This window comes from Chionomys nivalis, chromosome 7 (genome assembly GCF_950005125.1).
Source record: "Chionomys nivalis chromosome 7, mChiNiv1.1, whole genome shotgun sequence".
Lineage (NCBI taxonomy): Eukaryota > Metazoa > Chordata > Mammalia > Rodentia > Cricetidae > Chionomys > Chionomys nivalis.
This window is the reverse complement of record NC_080092.1, coordinates 86,670,570-86,687,724: the sequence shown is the minus strand read 5'-3', so window position 1 is coordinate 86,687,724 and position 17,155 is coordinate 86,670,570. Positions and strand designations below refer to the sequence as shown.

At 43.7% G+C, this 17,155-nt stretch overlaps 1 protein-coding gene across 1 annotated transcript in view; it reads right to left on the bottom strand.

Moving 5' to 3' along the window:
* The window catches only part of Map3k3 (mitogen-activated protein kinase kinase kinase 3), a 95,798-nt gene that overhangs the window by 3,608 nt on the left and 75,035 nt on the right, over positions 1-17,155 (bottom strand). Inside the window, exons 7-15 of the mRNA XM_057773338.1 lie at positions 10,510-10,643; positions 7,180-7,253; positions 4,737-4,804; positions 4,440-4,532; positions 3,414-3,605; positions 2,630-2,778; positions 1,869-2,000; positions 1,258-1,387; positions 628-805 (exon numbers count right to left, since the gene is read on the bottom strand). Of these exons, the coding sequence (XP_057629321.1) occupies positions 628-805; positions 1,258-1,387; positions 1,869-2,000; positions 2,630-2,778; positions 3,414-3,605; positions 4,440-4,532; positions 4,737-4,804; positions 7,180-7,253; positions 10,510-10,643 (1,150 nt within the window). The remainder of the gene's footprint in view (positions 1-627; positions 806-1,257; positions 1,388-1,868; positions 2,001-2,629; positions 2,779-3,413; positions 3,606-4,439; positions 4,533-4,736; positions 4,805-7,179; positions 7,254-10,509; positions 10,644-17,155) is intronic.

The following is a 17,155-nucleotide window of genomic DNA, read 5'->3' as shown; positions in this document are numbered from 1 at the left end:
CCACCTGTTTGCCTCCCAATCCTGGAGTTACAAGCATGAGGAACCACGCCTAGCTTTTTCTGTGAAAGCTAGGGACTTGACTCAGGTCCTTATACTTGTACAGCAGGTATAACTATTAGGTCATCCCTAACCCTGAACCTACCTACCTTCCTACCTGCCTGCCTTCCTCCCTCCCTTCTTCCTCTTTCTTTTTTTTTTCTTTTTCTCTGTCTCTTTCTTTCTTTTTTGAGAAATGATTTCATTATGTTCCTGGTTGGCTTAGAACCACTCTGTAGACCAGACTGGCCTTGAACTCATAGCTATCTGCCTACCTCTGCCTCCCCAGTGCTGAGATTAAAGGTGCCACAACATCCAGCCCAAACCTTGCTTCTTAAAAGAGGTCCAGCAAATATGGATTTTGACCCTCATGACCTAAGTCCTTAGCCATAACCTTTTGTTGTTTGGGATAAAAACTCATTCCATTTACACCTCCCCAACCCCCTAAATCTAAACCCTGGGTGTATCAGTCAGCAATAATAAGTTCTCAGTCCCCCTTTCTCACACTGTCAAGTTCACAAGTTCATGTCTGCTGTAGAGAACCTTTAGCTCAGGCAGGGAGATAGGTTCCCGGCACTCCCCGGTGCTCACCACACGTCTGCCTTCCTTCCGTAGCCCTCGCCGCTGATGACTTCAGGGCTCATCCAGTAGGGTGTGCCAGTGACAGAGCGCATGCCTGTCCCTGACATGCAGATGGTCTGTAGGCGTTTGCTGGCCCCAAAATCCCCAAGCTTCACATTCCCAGCTGAGTCTCGGAGAATATTGGCTCCTAAGGCACGAAAGGGCAGAGGCTACCACTTTGGACCCTCTTATATTTTTCTTTTATCTCCCCTTCCAGGTGACTGGAGGCCAGAGCCACCACTGACTTAGACATAAGCTGCAAAGAAGCCTCACGGTATAAAAGAGATCACCCCCATGTCAACATTTGCATTTTAGGGTATTTTCCCTATACTCCTCAACCAATTTTTACACCCATCTCCAATTAAGGAAGCAGTTGGGGTCCTATTTTTCAGAAAGCTCAGAGCAGTTAAACTAGTGTTTGATCTACTCGTAACTAAATGGTAGCCTGACTGGCCTGGAACTCACTGTGTTGACCAGGCTGGCCTCTAATGATTTACCTGCCTTTGCCTCCCTTCCAAGTACTGGAATTAAAGGCATGCACCACTATGCCTTGCTGAACCTAGGTCTTGATGCCTCCGCCGCAGCTTCACCCCTACTCACCCTTGATGTCCCGATGCACAATCATGTTGCTATGCAGGTATGACATGCCCTCCAGGATCTGCCGGGTATACTTGCGGGTCACACTCTCTGTCAGAGCTCCATAGGCCTTCAACTGGTCTTTTACAGAGCCCTAATAGACCACAAGGAGTCAAGAGAGTCCTTCAGGGGCTAGCTTATGAGAGGAGACAAGTTATTTCCAATCCCCAGGACTGTAGCAAAGCAGTGATCCATTGGAGTCTCATTTGCATGTATAGGCCACTTTTGCCAGGAGCTATCAGACAGTTTAGGAAAAAACCTAAAACAGTCCTTATCTTAATCAAGTAGGACCCAAGACCAGGCTGAGGAGATCCTCTGTTCCAGGCAGAGGTGCTTACTTGACGTGAACCAGCCCTTCAGGACCCTCAAGTTAGATAGAAGCTGGGACATTTCTCATCTCACACCCTCTCTGTAGCCAAAGGCAGAGCCCTCTTGACATCAATCCTGCCATCACTGTACATGGTTTCCCAGAACCTCATCAGATGAGGTCTAGGTCAAGGGTGACCCACCCCCACAGCCCCTAGCCCTAGGTCAAGCCCTCTGTTTCAATTCCACATGCATCCAAGAGCACATACCCCTGGCATGTACTCCATAAAGATGGTGAGGATCTTCTCAGCACGGTCCCGCAGGCAGCCATAGTACTGCACAATGCGTTCATGCTGCAAGTTCTTCAGCAACTGGATCTCACACTCCAGAGCACTCACCTCCTAGAGAGGGACCACTGGTCACCTGGGCACTCAGGACCCAGTTGTGCCCACCTGGGGTCAGCTTATCTTATCCTAGTCTATGATTCACAGGGGTCTGCTTTGGAAACTTCAGCTGGAGAATAGCAAACTCTCTCGAATGTCTGGTCCTTGGCCACAATGCTGGGTAGCCCTTGGGATACAGCATTCTTTACCCGGAAGAAGGCAAACAGGAAGGAGTGAAGAGGGAGAAGGGGCTACAGAATCCTACTTAAAGTAGCTGCTGTATTTGTCTATTCACATTGAGGTATAGACTACGTGACTTCTACTTCCAAAGGAACAAATGGGTGCGCTCTATAAGCTTCCTTCTGCATCAAGGCTCTGTTTGGGGAATGGGTCCAAAGAGTGCCCTTGGGAAATTAGTCCTCATTGTCTCAGTCTGGGCTGCAAGGACTTTAGCATGGATGCGGTCCTTCTCCTAGAAGCTCCACACCCTTTGGGACATTGGCCCTTCACCCCTTGGCTAGGGCTAAGATGAACAGCAAAAAAAACTTGGAAGTTTAGGAAGTAACTTGTATCACCTTGGGCAAGTATTCAACAGGTATTTTGGCTAGAAGGAGAAGCTGGAGGTTTGAGTGTGGGGAAGGCCATACCTTGCTTGTCTCAGGACTATCTGGGTCAAACTGGACCTGCTTAGAAGCAAGTTCACGTCCTGTGTCCACATCATAGCACAAATAGACCCTGCCAAAGGCACCTTGACCCAGGAGCTTCCCCCGACGCCAATTAATGGGAGCACTAGGAGCTATAGAGAATAGAGAGGGGGGGGGGGAGAGAGCAAGAGCACACATTAGATCATGAACTTTCTGTCCTTGCACCCTCCTGTCCTACTGAACTCTCTGCTCAGATTCTCCTTGTACCATCCATCCCTTCCTTCTCTTGCAGGCCTAAGCCCTTGGTCAACAGGGTAGTTCTGAGAAGCAGGGGGCTGGTAGAATGGTGTTCTGTGTTGAACAAATAACTTTATTTTCAAAGCTCCTAAACATGTTTTTCATCTATTATTCATTTTTTGAGACAGGGCCTTGGTGTATAACACATACTGTCCTTGAACTCACTATGTAACCCAAGCTGGTCTTTAAGTGTTCAATCTTCCTGCCTCAGCTTCCTGAGTACTGAGATTATAATACCATCATGCCTAGCTTGCTCTTAATACCCAAATGTGGCAAAAAGGCCTTTGGCTTTAAACATAGGAAAATTAAAGCCATCTAGAAGAAATGCCTTATCCTACAGCCATCGAGTTAGGCCTACATTCCAGGGTGTGGCTCCTCCTCCAAACTCTGCGGGGAGAGTGCACTTATTACTGAGAGGAGCTGCCACAGCAGAGCTCTTGTCCCTGCAGCTAGCTGTCTCAGCACTCTCCTAGTCAGGGACATTTCTCACATTTGGTTGGCACATTCCTTTCCTGCACGGAGAGGGTGTTCTCGCTGTCTGCACTCCGCAGGCGCCCACGAGGGTCCAGGTATTGCACGGCTACACCCATGTTCTCGCCGTTTGTGCTCAAGGAGCGGCTCGAGGGCACCAGAGTGAACAGGTTGCCTTGGTGCCGCCGTATCCTGGGAAATGTTCTTCTGCCTACAGAAGTGCAGGAATAAGGACAGAGCAAGTCAGAGCCCTGGCCACAAACCCAAGCTGGTCTTTAAGTGTTCAATCTTTCCCGGTTGTGCAAAGCAGATAATAGTGACAACCAGCTCAGGTGCATTCCACCTGCCCTCCCCTCCTGACTCATGCCAGAAAGGCTGCTATCCTAGCTCCCTAAGAATCAAGACAAGCCGGGCGGTGGTGGCGCACGCCTTTAATCCCAGCACTCGGGAGGCAGAGGCAGGCGGATCTCTGTGAATTCGAGACCAGCCTGGTCTACAAGAGCTAGTTCCAGGACAGGCTCCAAAACCACAGAGAAACCCTGTCTCGAAAAACCAAAAAAAAAAAAAAAAAAAAAAAAAAGAATCAAGACAAAAACAGGAATTAGGAAGTTGCCTGGCTAAAGAAGCCCTGAACATAGGGAAGGCATAAGACCGATCCTCAGACCCAACAAAAGGCAAACCACAGCTTGTGTGTTCTGTTCAACATCCTATTCCTGATCCCTCTGCCACAACTTCAGTTCATCTGTTGCTGCTGCAGAAGATGGCATTAGAGAGGGAGCACCCTGGGATATCTGTGTACTCAAGGACAGCATTCCAGTGGCAGCACCTTCATCTACCAATACCACCCCCCGTATTTGCTTAGTTCCTAATCTCTTTGCCTCAAGCTTGGGGCACAATGTCTCAAAAGTAAGGGAAAAACGCAGAAGTGGGAGTACCTTGTTTCCTTTCCATCAACCCCAAGCCCTCCTTTTGTGGTGTTTTTTTTTCCAGGCAAAACTTTGATCTTTCACCAGCCAACCAGCAGGGGGCAGTGTAGAGCACTCACCATCGTTGTAGTCTTTGTGGTGTACAGACACATGGTAGCGCCTGGGATAGGTTCCACCTTTGACTCCTTTATCATAGAGCTGGGTCTCCCGATCTGAGAAAGACAGGAGAATTGCTAGACTGTGGGTGAGTCAAGATAGGTGAGTCACTTACGCTCCCAGGCCTCCTGAGATTTTAGAGTAGCAGCTCTAGGAAAAGTACCATACAGTTTTGTCTTCCCAATTTAGAGGCATTTATGGTCCCAACATGACACTTTCCCCAACCCCCGCAGTACCTACCTAGGCTCTTTGGAACTTACCTGAGCATTCCTTTCTGTTGTCTGGGAAGCTCCTGGCTCGGGACATTTGTGATTTCCTGAAGGATGGGCTGGAAAAAACAAAAGACTACAAAATAAACTTTAGTGCACATCCAGAGGCAGAAGGAAGGGTATCTAAGTGGCCCCCTTCCTGATGATGTTCACAGAGGGAGAGGTGTAGGAAAGCTGCTCTGCCTGGAGCCTGGTCTCTGGTGCTCACCACCCCACTTCACTAGCCTGAGGCCAAACAGGAGTGACAACTCTGCCTTTTCTGCTGCATTCCATGCTGGCTGTTTGTCCCCTTTCTATTCCTGGCCTTTTTCCTAATCTCTAAATCTCTATGCCAGGTGAAGAAATCAAGCTAAACAACAATAAACCAACTTGGCTTAGGCAGTAATAATGAAAACACTGTAATGTAAAGAACGCTTTCTTTCTTTCCTTTCTCTTTTGTTTCTTCTTTGGTTTGTTCTTTGTTTTTTTGTTTTTTTTTGAGGCAGGGTTTCTACGAGTACTCTTGGCTGCCTTGGAACTCACTCTGTAAACCAGGCTGGCCTTGAACTCAGAGATCCGCCTGCCTCTGCCCCGAGTGCTAGGATTAAAGGTGTGCGCCACCACTGCTTGGCAAAGAATGATTTCTAATTTTACAGAGGATTTCGTCATACCTCCGTAAGGTGGGACACATAATAAAGCAGCAGGAACAGTTATTGAGCAGCGGCTGTGTTATTACTATTCTTCACTGATCACCTGCAGGTTAAAAATAAGACTCCACTTTATGTGCCAAGGACATTATGCTCCTCCAGTCTGTTGTTTAGACTACCATCTCATTTTAGAGATGGGGAAACTAAGAGGGAAGTTGATAAATATAAGCTACCTTTTCAACATCCAGTTAAATCTGAATGAATCTTTGACAAGCAAGTACCTTGTATGTGTATGCATGTATTGTGTGGATGTGTGTGTGTGTGCATGTGTAGGTCAGAGGTTGACATCTGGTATCTTTCTCAATTGTTGTCCCTCTTATTTTTACAGACAGAGGTTCTCACTGAACCTTGAACTTTTCAGACTCAGCTAGCCTGGCTGGCTAGTGAGCCTTAGCTATCCCCCGTCTCTACCTTCCCAGCACCGAGATTACAGGTGTGCAGTGCTGTACCCAGCTATTTTACTTGGGTTCCGAGAGACTGAACTCAAGCCCACATTCTTGGACAACAAGCACTTTACTAACCAAGTAAAGTTTTGGTTTTTCAAGACAGGGTTTCTCTGTGGCTTTGGAGCCTGTCCTGGCTCTTGTCGACCAGGCTGGTCTCGAACTCAGAGATCCGCCTGCCTCTGCCTCCCGAGTGCTGGGATTAAAGGCGTGCACCACCACCGCCCGGCTTCCAAGTATCTTTTGAGGTCAGAAAACTCAAGATAGTTTTGGAGAGCTGCCCTACTTTCAAACAACCGGACCACCATCCTCCCTTGACACTACAGAGCTTTGAATAGCCCAAAGCTACAGTCAGTCCCTGTGCTGGCTAAGAGTTTGGCCAGTGGTAGTACCTCCTGTAATAGTTATTGGTACTGTTTTGTTCCCTGATTGGAGAGCAAGTCCCAAAGAAACCTACATAATAATAACTATGTATGTATTCTGTGACATCTAGAAGAAGATGGTGATAGATTAGTCACAAGATCAGTACCTTCATCAACTGATCACACAATTAAGGAAAGAAGGAAGTTATTCCTGTTTCCTAGCCCCAGACTACTCCCCAACCCCCAATCAAATGAGTTCTCAGACATAAAGAGGTGAAGGTCTGCTCCAAACACCCTCACAAGCCACATAGGAAACTGAGGTAGGAAGACTGTGAGTTCCAGACCAGCTATCTAGTGAGAACTTGTCACAACAAAACAAAACAAAATAACACAACACATCCTCGACACAGTTGTTTGGTATATAAAGAATAGCACTGATTCTAAGTGTAAGAACAAATATTCTACATAAAGAGATAAAAGTTAAGTTACGAAATCTGGATATTCTGTTTTCTCATTATTCTAAGCTAGCTTCTTCTTCAACCATAAACTTTTGGAGAAAGAAAAGAAAGAACAGACAGACCAACCTATGGGTGAGATTCCATTTTTTTCCCCAAATTTCAATAAGCTATTGCTTCTCAATTCAAATCACAGTAATGAGGTGGAAAAGTAGGCAGACTATAGTATGTGCAGAGTCAAAACACATAAAGCCCTGGGAACAACACAGCACGCAGTAAATAAACTGTTCTTCTAAGCTATCATTAAGTTTATTTTATTGAGCACCAAACCATTCTGACAGTCCTTGGGAAACTGAGGGCCTCTCTAAAGGCACACCGTTTTAATCCTAGGCCTATGGCTGTATCAGGGACATGGACTAGTCACTTCTTCTAAAACCATTCCAAAAATGCCTACTCATTGGGCCCCCAAACCACCCATACCTTCATACCTGTCTGCTGACCTGTCCAAGGATTGGCAGCTTCCTGACAAGGAATTTTCAGCACTGCTCAAGGGATCTAGCATCTGAAAGGCAAGCCACACAATCAAACCACAGTTTCCACTCAAATCCCAGCCAGTAGATCCAGACAGAGCTAGCATATGGTCCTTTTTGTCAAAATATGGAAGTGTCTTTGTTTCCCCATGTAGTGAAAGAAAGATATAAGGTGTGATTCTCTCCCTTAGTTTGAAAGGCAAGCTTCTAGGATGAAGGAAAATTTTTGGCCAGCATCCCTAGGAGCTCTGCCAATAGAGCAAAGCAGAGACACTGCCTTTTCTTGTTGGCATTTTCTTGGCCCATCAGTATTAGTGAGTGCCTGGCACTTGAAATGGTATTGCCATGCAGAAGTCTCCAGTGGAGTTTGGGTGGGAACCTAATGCTTCTGTTTACACTCTATAATTCATAATTTACAAAGACAAGCATTAACTCATTTCACAGAAGAACACTGCAGACCAAGAAAGGTTAGGAGACATGTATCTAAGCTCATAAAACTAGTGAGTAAATAACTGGTGCCAAAAACCAAATTCCCAGTTCCTGACTAAAGCAGAGGTAAGAGATATCTATGTAAATTAAATATCATTCTAGCTTATAGTCAAATGCATTAACAAAGAACCTTCAGAACGTGGTTTTGTTTTTCGAGACAGGGTTTCTCTGTAGCTTTGGAGCCTGTCCTGGAATTAGCTCTTGTAGACCAGGCTGGCCTCGAACTCACAGAGATCCGCCTGCCTCTGCCTCCCTAGTGCTGGGATTAAAGGTGTGCACCACCACTGTTTGGCCAGAACGTATTTTTCCCCTAACCTAAAGGCTTCATTTTTTTTTTCCCTGATGGAGGAGTGGTAAGGATGGGAGTGCAGCCTTCAAATTCAAAATATAGTCATCTCTATTTGCATGGGGGCTGCTTCCAGGACTCCTGCTGATATCAGATCATGCATGCTCTAGTCCCTTATATAATGCAGTATTTGTAGATAAACTACACACATATCTTCCTGTAAACTTTACATCATCTTGATTACTTATATATAATAATATAATGTAAATGCTTTAAATCATCTTGTTTAGGGAACAACAAAAAAGAGACGTCTGTACACAGTCAACACACACAAATAGTATTTTCTGACCACGAAAGAAATCTGCAGCTGAAGGCCGTCCAGGTTACATGAAATTCCCTGGGGAAAGGGAGCACAGAAGGAAGAGTGTAAAGGGCTTCCTATAGCCCATATAGTTTGAATAATGAAAGTTACAGGAATCAGCTTTTTGTAAAACCCCACATGTACTGGTATTTTTTTTTTTTTTTTTGGTGTGTGTGTTTGTGTGTGTATGTGCACATATGAGTGCAGAAGCCCACTAAGTACAGAAGAGATGTCAGAGCTCCTGGAGCTGAAATTATAAGCAGCTGTGAGTCATCCAGCATAGGTGATGGGAACCAAACTTGAGTCTTCTCTAAGAGCAGCAAGCAGGTTTAACTGCTGCACCATCATCATTCCAGCCCACCTCCATTTTAAAGATTTTTTTCATTTTTGTTTGTGTTCATGTATATTTGTGTGTGTGGAGGGGGATGGATGCAAATACCCATGGTGGTCAGAAGACGGTGTAAGATCTCCTGCATCTGGAATTACAGGCAGTTGTGAGCTATCTGACATGGGTGCTGGGAATCAAACTCAATTCCAAGCCATCTTTCTAGCTCCTTCTGTTGGCTATTTTGTCTGTTAGAAATTTTTTCTTCTTAAGTCAAATTCCAGAAACCTGATGAACTTAACTCTTTGCAATAAAGACAAGCTCCTTGAAAACAAACAACAACAACAAAAAGAACCCAGAAATAAAATAGAGATTTTTATTTTTTATGATCAATAGCATTTTGCCTACATTATATCTCTTTGAGGATGTCAGAAGCCCTGAAACTGGAGTTACAGCCAGTTGTAAGTTGTGGTGTTGGGGACTGAACCTGGCTCCTCTGGAAGAGCAGCTCCTAACCTCTGGAAGAATGCTCCTAATCGCTGAGCCATCTCTCTAGCCCCCAATAAAGATCTTATCTTTATTCGGTTTACTAACCCAAAGTGTAATTTTTATTACACTTTTATTAAGTAAGCTACTGGTTAAAAGCTAGCCATCATAATGGGTGTGCCACTGTGGCAGACACACTATCAGGTGACTGATGAGGCACCTTCCCTTGACTGCGAGTAGAACTGGGACTTGGTTCTAGTCAATAAACTAAGGCAGAGACAACAGGGATGTCCATCCCCATGGTTACATTATATTACAGAAGTCCACAATTTTGCCGGGCAGTGGTGGTACACACCTTTAATCCCAGCACTTGGGAGGTAGGGGCAGGTGGATCTCTGTGAGTTTGAGACCAGCCTTATAATGTAGTTAAGTTCAAGGACAGCCAGGGCTACACAGAGAAACCCTGCCTCGAAAAACCAAAAAGAAGACAGAAAAAAAGAAGATGACAACTGCAACTTTGTAGACTGGAACAATAGAGCTTGGATTGGCTTTGAAGAAGGCCATGATATAAGAGATTGATAATAAGGAACTGCAGGCAGTTTCTGGAATCTGAGAGAATCCTTAAACAATCTCTAGCAAAGAAAAAGGGCGACAGCTCTACCAAATGTAAGGAACTAAATTGTGATAAGAACTCTAAGCTCAGGATGAAAACACAGTTAGAGTGTACCTTGACTGTAGTAGCCCTGTGAGACCATGAGGGAAAAAAACCATTATGTCATGTCTGGACTCCCCATCTAAAGACACTAAGATAATAAAGGTATAATGGTTTAAGACCAAATTTGTGACAATTTGTTATGTAACAAGAGATAACTAATACAGCTATTAGCAAAATCATATTATTTTATCAGTCCTATAGTCTAATTTACATATACACACCTTCATCAAAAAAATAGCAAAACTAAAATATAGCCAATAAAGACATAACCTGTCGTCAGTTCAGGGTTGTTCCTAGCTAAAACTGCTGACTGAGACCAGCCCACTGGCAGAAGTCTGCAAACAGTACAGTGCATGGTGTTTTGCAAGGGGCCTAGTGAAAGGCCCTAAAGAGGGATACCATAAAGTGCTCACCTAACACTAGTGAGGTTAAGAAATTTAGATCTCATCTTTAAAAAGAACTAACCTTTGGCCTCTCAAAGGAATAATCCATCTTGGGGCAGGTTTGGTTTTCAAAGAACTATGGGATGGGCATCAAATTCCTCAGGTCTATTATGTGTCACTGAGAGGCCTCATCACAACCTTGGTCTGAATGGGTCCTGGTACATCCTATCCCCCCATACTCACACACTGCTCACTGGTCTCTGGGATGAATTCGCCTTCACTGTTAATGCTCGTATAGGATCCCTGCCGGGCAATGTGCTGTTGTCGCTCAGGTACATAACCAGGTGGAGGAGAGCTTCGGCCAGGGTTCTGGGAGCCTGGAGCACAGAAAGAAGACCCTTTAACAACAGAGACAACGTGTGGCACGAGGAGAGAAGCAGGTCCAGATAGAAGACTGGGCCCAAGAGATCAGGGATGTAACTCAGATGGTCATGGCACCAGAGCCAGCATCTTCAGCTCAAGGGAGCAAACCACACCCCTTCCTTACAAAGTAACTTTCAGAGATGGAACAGTACTAAACTATATAGAACTAAGAACCCTGCTACAACATCAATCAAAATTAACTCTGTGACACAAGTTAGAAGTCAGTCAGCATTTTAAAAAATGCTCTTAGAGCCAGGCGATGGTGGCGCACGCCTTTAATCCCAGCACTCGGGAGGCAGAGGCAGGCAGATCTCTGTGAGTTTGAGACCAGCCTGGTCTACAGAGCTAGTTCCAAAGCCATAGAGAAACCCTGTCTCGAAAAACCAATAAATAAATAAATAAATAAATGAATGAATGAATGAATGAATGAATGAATGAATGAATAAATGAATAAATAAATAAATTTAAAAAAATATGCTCTTAGGACCTTGAGATGGTTCAGCAGGTGAGGGTACTTGTCACTAAGCTTGACAACTTAAGTTCATACCCTAGGACTCACATGATAGAAGGAAAGAACCGACTCCTACTCGTATTCTAACTTCCACACATACTGTGGCATGCTTGTGCACATATGTACATGTATACATAAACACATACACACAAATAATAAAAAATTTAATGTTCTTATGTATTATTCATAATGTATTGTGGAAATCCATTCCACCAAAAACTTTGGAGCACCAGCCTTAAGGCGTGGCTTCTTGTCTGTGGACATGATCTCTTAAAAGGAGATAGACAGAGGCCACATGCTCTTTTGGGTGATGAAGACCGGGTCAAGTGGCATGAAGCAGCATGTAGCCAGCTCCTAGTTCCATGAGTCTGCTTTCCCCATAACCCCCTTTTTAATAAGTTGTCAGATACATATATCAATTTATTTTATATCTATCTTTGTGGTACTTGCTACAATAATGTCACATCTCTTGATAATAATGTCACATCTTTCTCTTTGTCTCTTTTGGGCACCAATGCCACTTTCTCCTATCCAAGGAAGAACCTAGGAAAATGATCATTTCAATCCTTGATACATATAATTAGGAAATATACTTCAAGATCACAAGCAGATGCCTGAAACCCTAAATAATAGCAAACCCAATGCATATATACCTATCTCAAAAGTTTAATGTACAAATTATGTATAAGAAGAGATTAACACTCCTTGGCTGGATGGTGCACTCCTATAATCCCAGTGCACAGGAGAAAGGAGCAGGGAAACTGAGCTCCAGACTCTCCAGACTAACGTAAGTTATATACCAAGACCCTTTTAAAACAAAACAAAGACAAAAATAAAAATAGAAAAAAAATAAAATAAAAGCCCACCAGGGCTAAGACTGTAGCTCAGTGGAATAACACGTGCCTAGCATATGGAAGCCCAGGACTACACATTGCAAAACAAACAACAAAAACTCAAACTAATAAAACAAAACAATTATAACAAAGTACCGTGATAACATTACCAGCATTACTACTCTTTAGAGCCATTAGGTCAAAAATGGGTTACTTGAACACAAGTACTAACAATACAATACAATCTGATAATTGGGATAGTCCTTAAGTAACAAATGAGCCAGCTGCAGATATATCTTGGATATATAGGATAAAGGCATATTTCAGGTAGAATGGTATAAGATTTTATCATGATACTTGAGAGTAAAACCCATGTTAAAACTTATTGCTGGGCCTGTGGTGTGGGAGAATTGTCTGTATTCTGTCAATCATGTTATAAATAAATGCTGATTGGCCAGGCAGGAAATATAGGCGGGAAAACCATACAGGAAATAGAAATGATGTAATGAAAACAGGAGAATTCTGGGAAGGAGGAAGTTGATTCCTCCCACTCCTGCCCAGACCACCGAAGCAGCAAGATGTGATCTGCCCCACTGAAAAAAAGGTACTGAGCCACATGGCTAACATAGATCAGAAAAATGGGTTAATCAAGATGTGAGAGTTAGCCAGTGAGAGGCTAGAGCTAATGGGCCAATCAGCTTATAATTTATGGAGACCTATGTGTGATTTTCTTTGGGGCTAAACAGCTGGGGGTATTGGGCGGGACAAAAACCCCAAACAAGCAGGGCCCCTGTTCATGTTACAAGCATGGAGAGACAGCTCAGCAGTTCAAGGTCCAGACTGCTCTTGCAAAGCATCAGAACTAGATTCCCAGCATCCATGTTGGGTAGCTCACAATTGTCTATAACCCCAATACCAAGGGAATTGCTTCTGGCCTCAGCTGGCACCGGCACATACACATACATATCCACACCCAGATCCACACATATATATATACATAATTAAATATAATACATCTGAAAAAACAAACAAAAAAATCCAAGCAAGGTAGTAGTGGCACACCTTTAATTCCAGCACTTGGGAGAGAGAGGAAGGTGGATCTGAGTTTGAGGCCAGTCTGGGCTACAGAGCAAGTTCCAGGATAGCCAGGGCCACATAGAGAAACCCTGTCTTAAACAAACAAACAAAACAAAACAAAACAAAAAACTAAAAAACAACCCCCAAAAACTCAGGCCAAGTGTGGTATTTTACCTCTTTAGTCCCAGGCAGATCTCTTTTGAGTAGCAAGTTTCAGATCAGTCAAGGCTACATAGTAAGACCCTATCTCAAAAAAAAAAAAAATTACATTAAAAAATAAAATAAAGCCCACTGTGTGTGGCAGTTAGGATAAAAGTGGCTACCATAGGTTCATGTATTTGAGGGCTTGGTCCCCAGTTAATGGAGCTGTTTTGGGAAGGACAGGGGTTGGCCCTGGTTTCAGGTGTCAATGAAGGTGGGTTTTAAAACATGGGCCTAGCCAGGCAATGGTGCTGCACGCCTTTAATTCCAGCATTTGGGAGGCAGGGGCAGGCAGATCTCTGTGAGTTTGAGGCCAGCCTGGTCTACAGAGCTAGTTTCAGGACAGGCTCCAAAGCTGCAGAGAAACCCTGTCCCGAAAAACAAAACAAAACAAAAACCAAACAAAAAAGCTGGGTCTAGTGTCTCTCCCTCTGCCTGTGCTTACGGATCAGATGTAAGCTATCACCGACTGTCCCAATGTCAATGCCTGCCTGCTGCCACGCTCCCTACCATGATGGCCATGGACTCACCCTCAGAACTGTAAGCCCCCAATTAAATGCTTCTTTTTATAAATTGCCTTAGTTATGGTGTCTCTTCACAGCAATAGAAAAGTAATCAAGACACTGTATTTTTGGTTTCCTCTCTCTCTCTCTCTCTCTCTCTCTCTCTCTCTCTCTCTCTCTCTCTCTCTCCCTCCCTCCCTCCCTCCCTCCCTCCCTTCCCCCCTCCCCCTGCCCTCTCTCTTTGTATTTTTGAAACAAGGTCTCACTATATGGTCCAGGCTGTTCTGGAACTCACTATGTAGAACTGGCTGGCTTAAACTAAGAGATCTGCCTTCCTCCCCCTCCCAACTTCTGAGATTAAAGGTGTGTACTACCACACTCCATCTTAATTTCATTTATTATTTCCTGACTGCCAGATGTGAAGGAACATGCCTGTTGTTTTGCTACTCTGGAGGCTGAGTTTAGTGAAACCAGCCTGGGCATAAGTATAAATTAAAAAAGCAAGCAAGCAAGCAAGAAAGAAAAGAAAAAAGTCAGACCTGATGGCACATGCCCATAATCCTTACATCTGGGAAGCAGACAGGAAGATCTGCTACACAGTGAGTTCAAGGCCAGTGTGGAATATAAGAGATCATGAATAAAACAAACACTAAATTCTAAACAGTTGATTGGTGGTAACTGAAAATGAAAAAAACTATAAGCAAGAGGTCCTTGTGCATTAGTTTATCAGTTTAGTTCTCTGGAGCTTTGGGCCCCAACAACATTTTGAAACTGTGATCCAGGAAGAGCTACCTGGATATAACTGTACATATGTCTCTGGGGCTCTGTTCTTTCAACCAGTACCCACTCTATCTGTATCAGATGAGAAGACACTGAGCTAGGCATGGTGGCACATATCTATAATCCCAGAACTCAGGTGGTTGAGGCAATACCAGCTTCAGTGAAGATATTATGGTCAATGAAAAAAGACTATCTCTCTCACTGCCACTTACTCTCACAATTCCTGACTATTATGAGTACATTATGTTGCCCTTAATTAGAAGTTTCCTTTTTGGCCAGGTAGTGGTGGCATATACCTTTAATCTCAGCACTTGGGAGGCAGAGGCAGGTGGCTCTCTGTGAGTTCGAGACCAGCCTGGTCTACAAGAGCTAGTTCAGGACAGGCTCCAAAGCAACGGAGAAACCCTGTCTTGGGGAAAAAGAAAAGAAAAGAAGTTTTCCTTTTTGTTGGGCATTCACAGTAATTGCATCATTTGATTCCAACAATTGGCAGAAGACCTTTGGCAAACATTCTCTGGGTAACTCTGAGGTACTCTGCAAGGTATATTTATATTATTACTTCAGGAAAAAAACACAATATTTAGAAGGTTCAAGAAAATACTAACAGGATCAGTGAGATAGCTCAGCAGGTAAAGATACTTGCTACTGGGCCTCACAACGTGAGTTCAATCCTCAGGACCTACATGGTCTAAAGAGAGAACTGACTCTAACAAGCTGTCCTCTGGCCTTCATATGTGCTCCTTTAGCCCTTATTTGGGGGGGACATATTTATCCCGCCATGAAGAAAGCCAGAAACATAACAACCCTTTCCTCTCTTTTGCCCTCTACCTCTCCCCTACAACCCAGAAATCCTCAGACACCAGAAACGGTAATGTGCCACCACATAACAAACTACTTCCCAGTCTAGTTCAGGACTATGGCACTAGGTTTTCTGGGCTAGAACTCTGCAGGCAATGTGTTTTGTGGAATTGGCTAAGAAAGCAAACAAGTTTGGCAGCTGGAGATGGAGAAGAACTTGATTCATTCTACTCTAGAAGATGTGACCACTCAATGCCAGCGTCTTTCTTTCCTGAAAGAAACTAGTTTCAGAAGGAAAATGTAAAATAATACTGTTTTGTTGTGGTGGTTTTTTGTTTTTGTTTTTTGAGACAGGGTTTCTCTGTGTAGCAGCATTGTCTGTCCTAGAACTCACTATGTAAACCAGGCTGGCCTCGAACTCACAAACATCCCCTAACTCTGCCTCCCAAGTGCCGGGATTTAAAGGCGTGTGCCACCACTGCCCAGCTTGGATACATACTGTTTTAACTTTGTATATATCTCATTCAGCCTGGGCTCCAGGACAGACAGATGGAAAGTATATTTATAGTGCAAGGGATGCTGAAAAGTCTGGCTGAAGTATTTCTAATACTCAGAGAATATATTGGACGTAAACATATGGGTCTCAACAAAACTTTCTGAGCCAGGGAGTCTCTTCCTAAAGAAAAAAGGACCAACAAAAGGAAGAAAAATGCTTGACACCCCCTTCAAAAAAAAAAAAAGTACAATAGGTTAATCCTTGAAAATGCTGGGGCTTTTGTGTTTTGAGACAGGGTTTCACTATATGATTCTGGCTGGCCTGAAAGACCACAGTAGCCTTGAACTTACAGAGATCTACTTGCTTTTGCTTCTTGAATTCTAGGATTAAAGGCATATGGGGAAAAATGGGGTTTTTGTTTGAGATAGGGCTATATACAGCAGGCTAGACTTGAACTCATCCTCCTTCTTCCGTCTCCTGACAGGTATTGACAGGAGTCTCATACCTGGGGCTTGAAAGATAACTTCTAAGGAGTTTAAAGTATTCTCAGCATTAAGAGACTCAGTTCTTCATTCTTTCAAATAAAGTCAGTTGCTCCAACATATGACTCATTCAGATGTGCTGAAGACATTTGATAAATTTACTGCCAAGAATACTTCCAAGTGATTCATGGAGGCAGCAATCCAAGGACGTAGTCTCAGATGAGAATACTGACATAAAGCTATGAAATGGTCCCGAAAACAGGCAAATAATTTTGTGGATTTCATGTCTCAACATCTCACTCACAGAGGGAAAGCTACAATTCTGAAGTAATCAGCTCTTGAGCCATAGTACTGAAATGACCTCAATAGCCTGCAGGAGACAGTCTATCCAGGTATTTAAAGCCTTATAAGAAACTGAAGCTGCTTAGTATAAATTTAGAATTTTTTTTGTGAACTCACAGAATAATAAAATCAGCTAAAATGACCCCTGCCTCTCTCTTGTGTGTCTGAACCTAGGAATCTGCTTTTCTCAACTCTCATTGGTTCCATAGTCTGGAATTTTACATTGAGTCTCTTCTCCCTGAAACAAGTTAGAGAAGTTCTTTTCTAGCATTTTAACCCAAGATGCTCTGGAATAAGCCTAGAGCAAATTTTTAAAATGTCTTTTATAGCCAGGTATGGTGGCGCACGCCTTTAATTCCAGCACTTAGGAGGCAGAGGCGGGCAGTTTGAGGCCAGCCTGGTTACCTAGCAAGTTCCAGGGCTGTCATACAGAGAAATCCTGT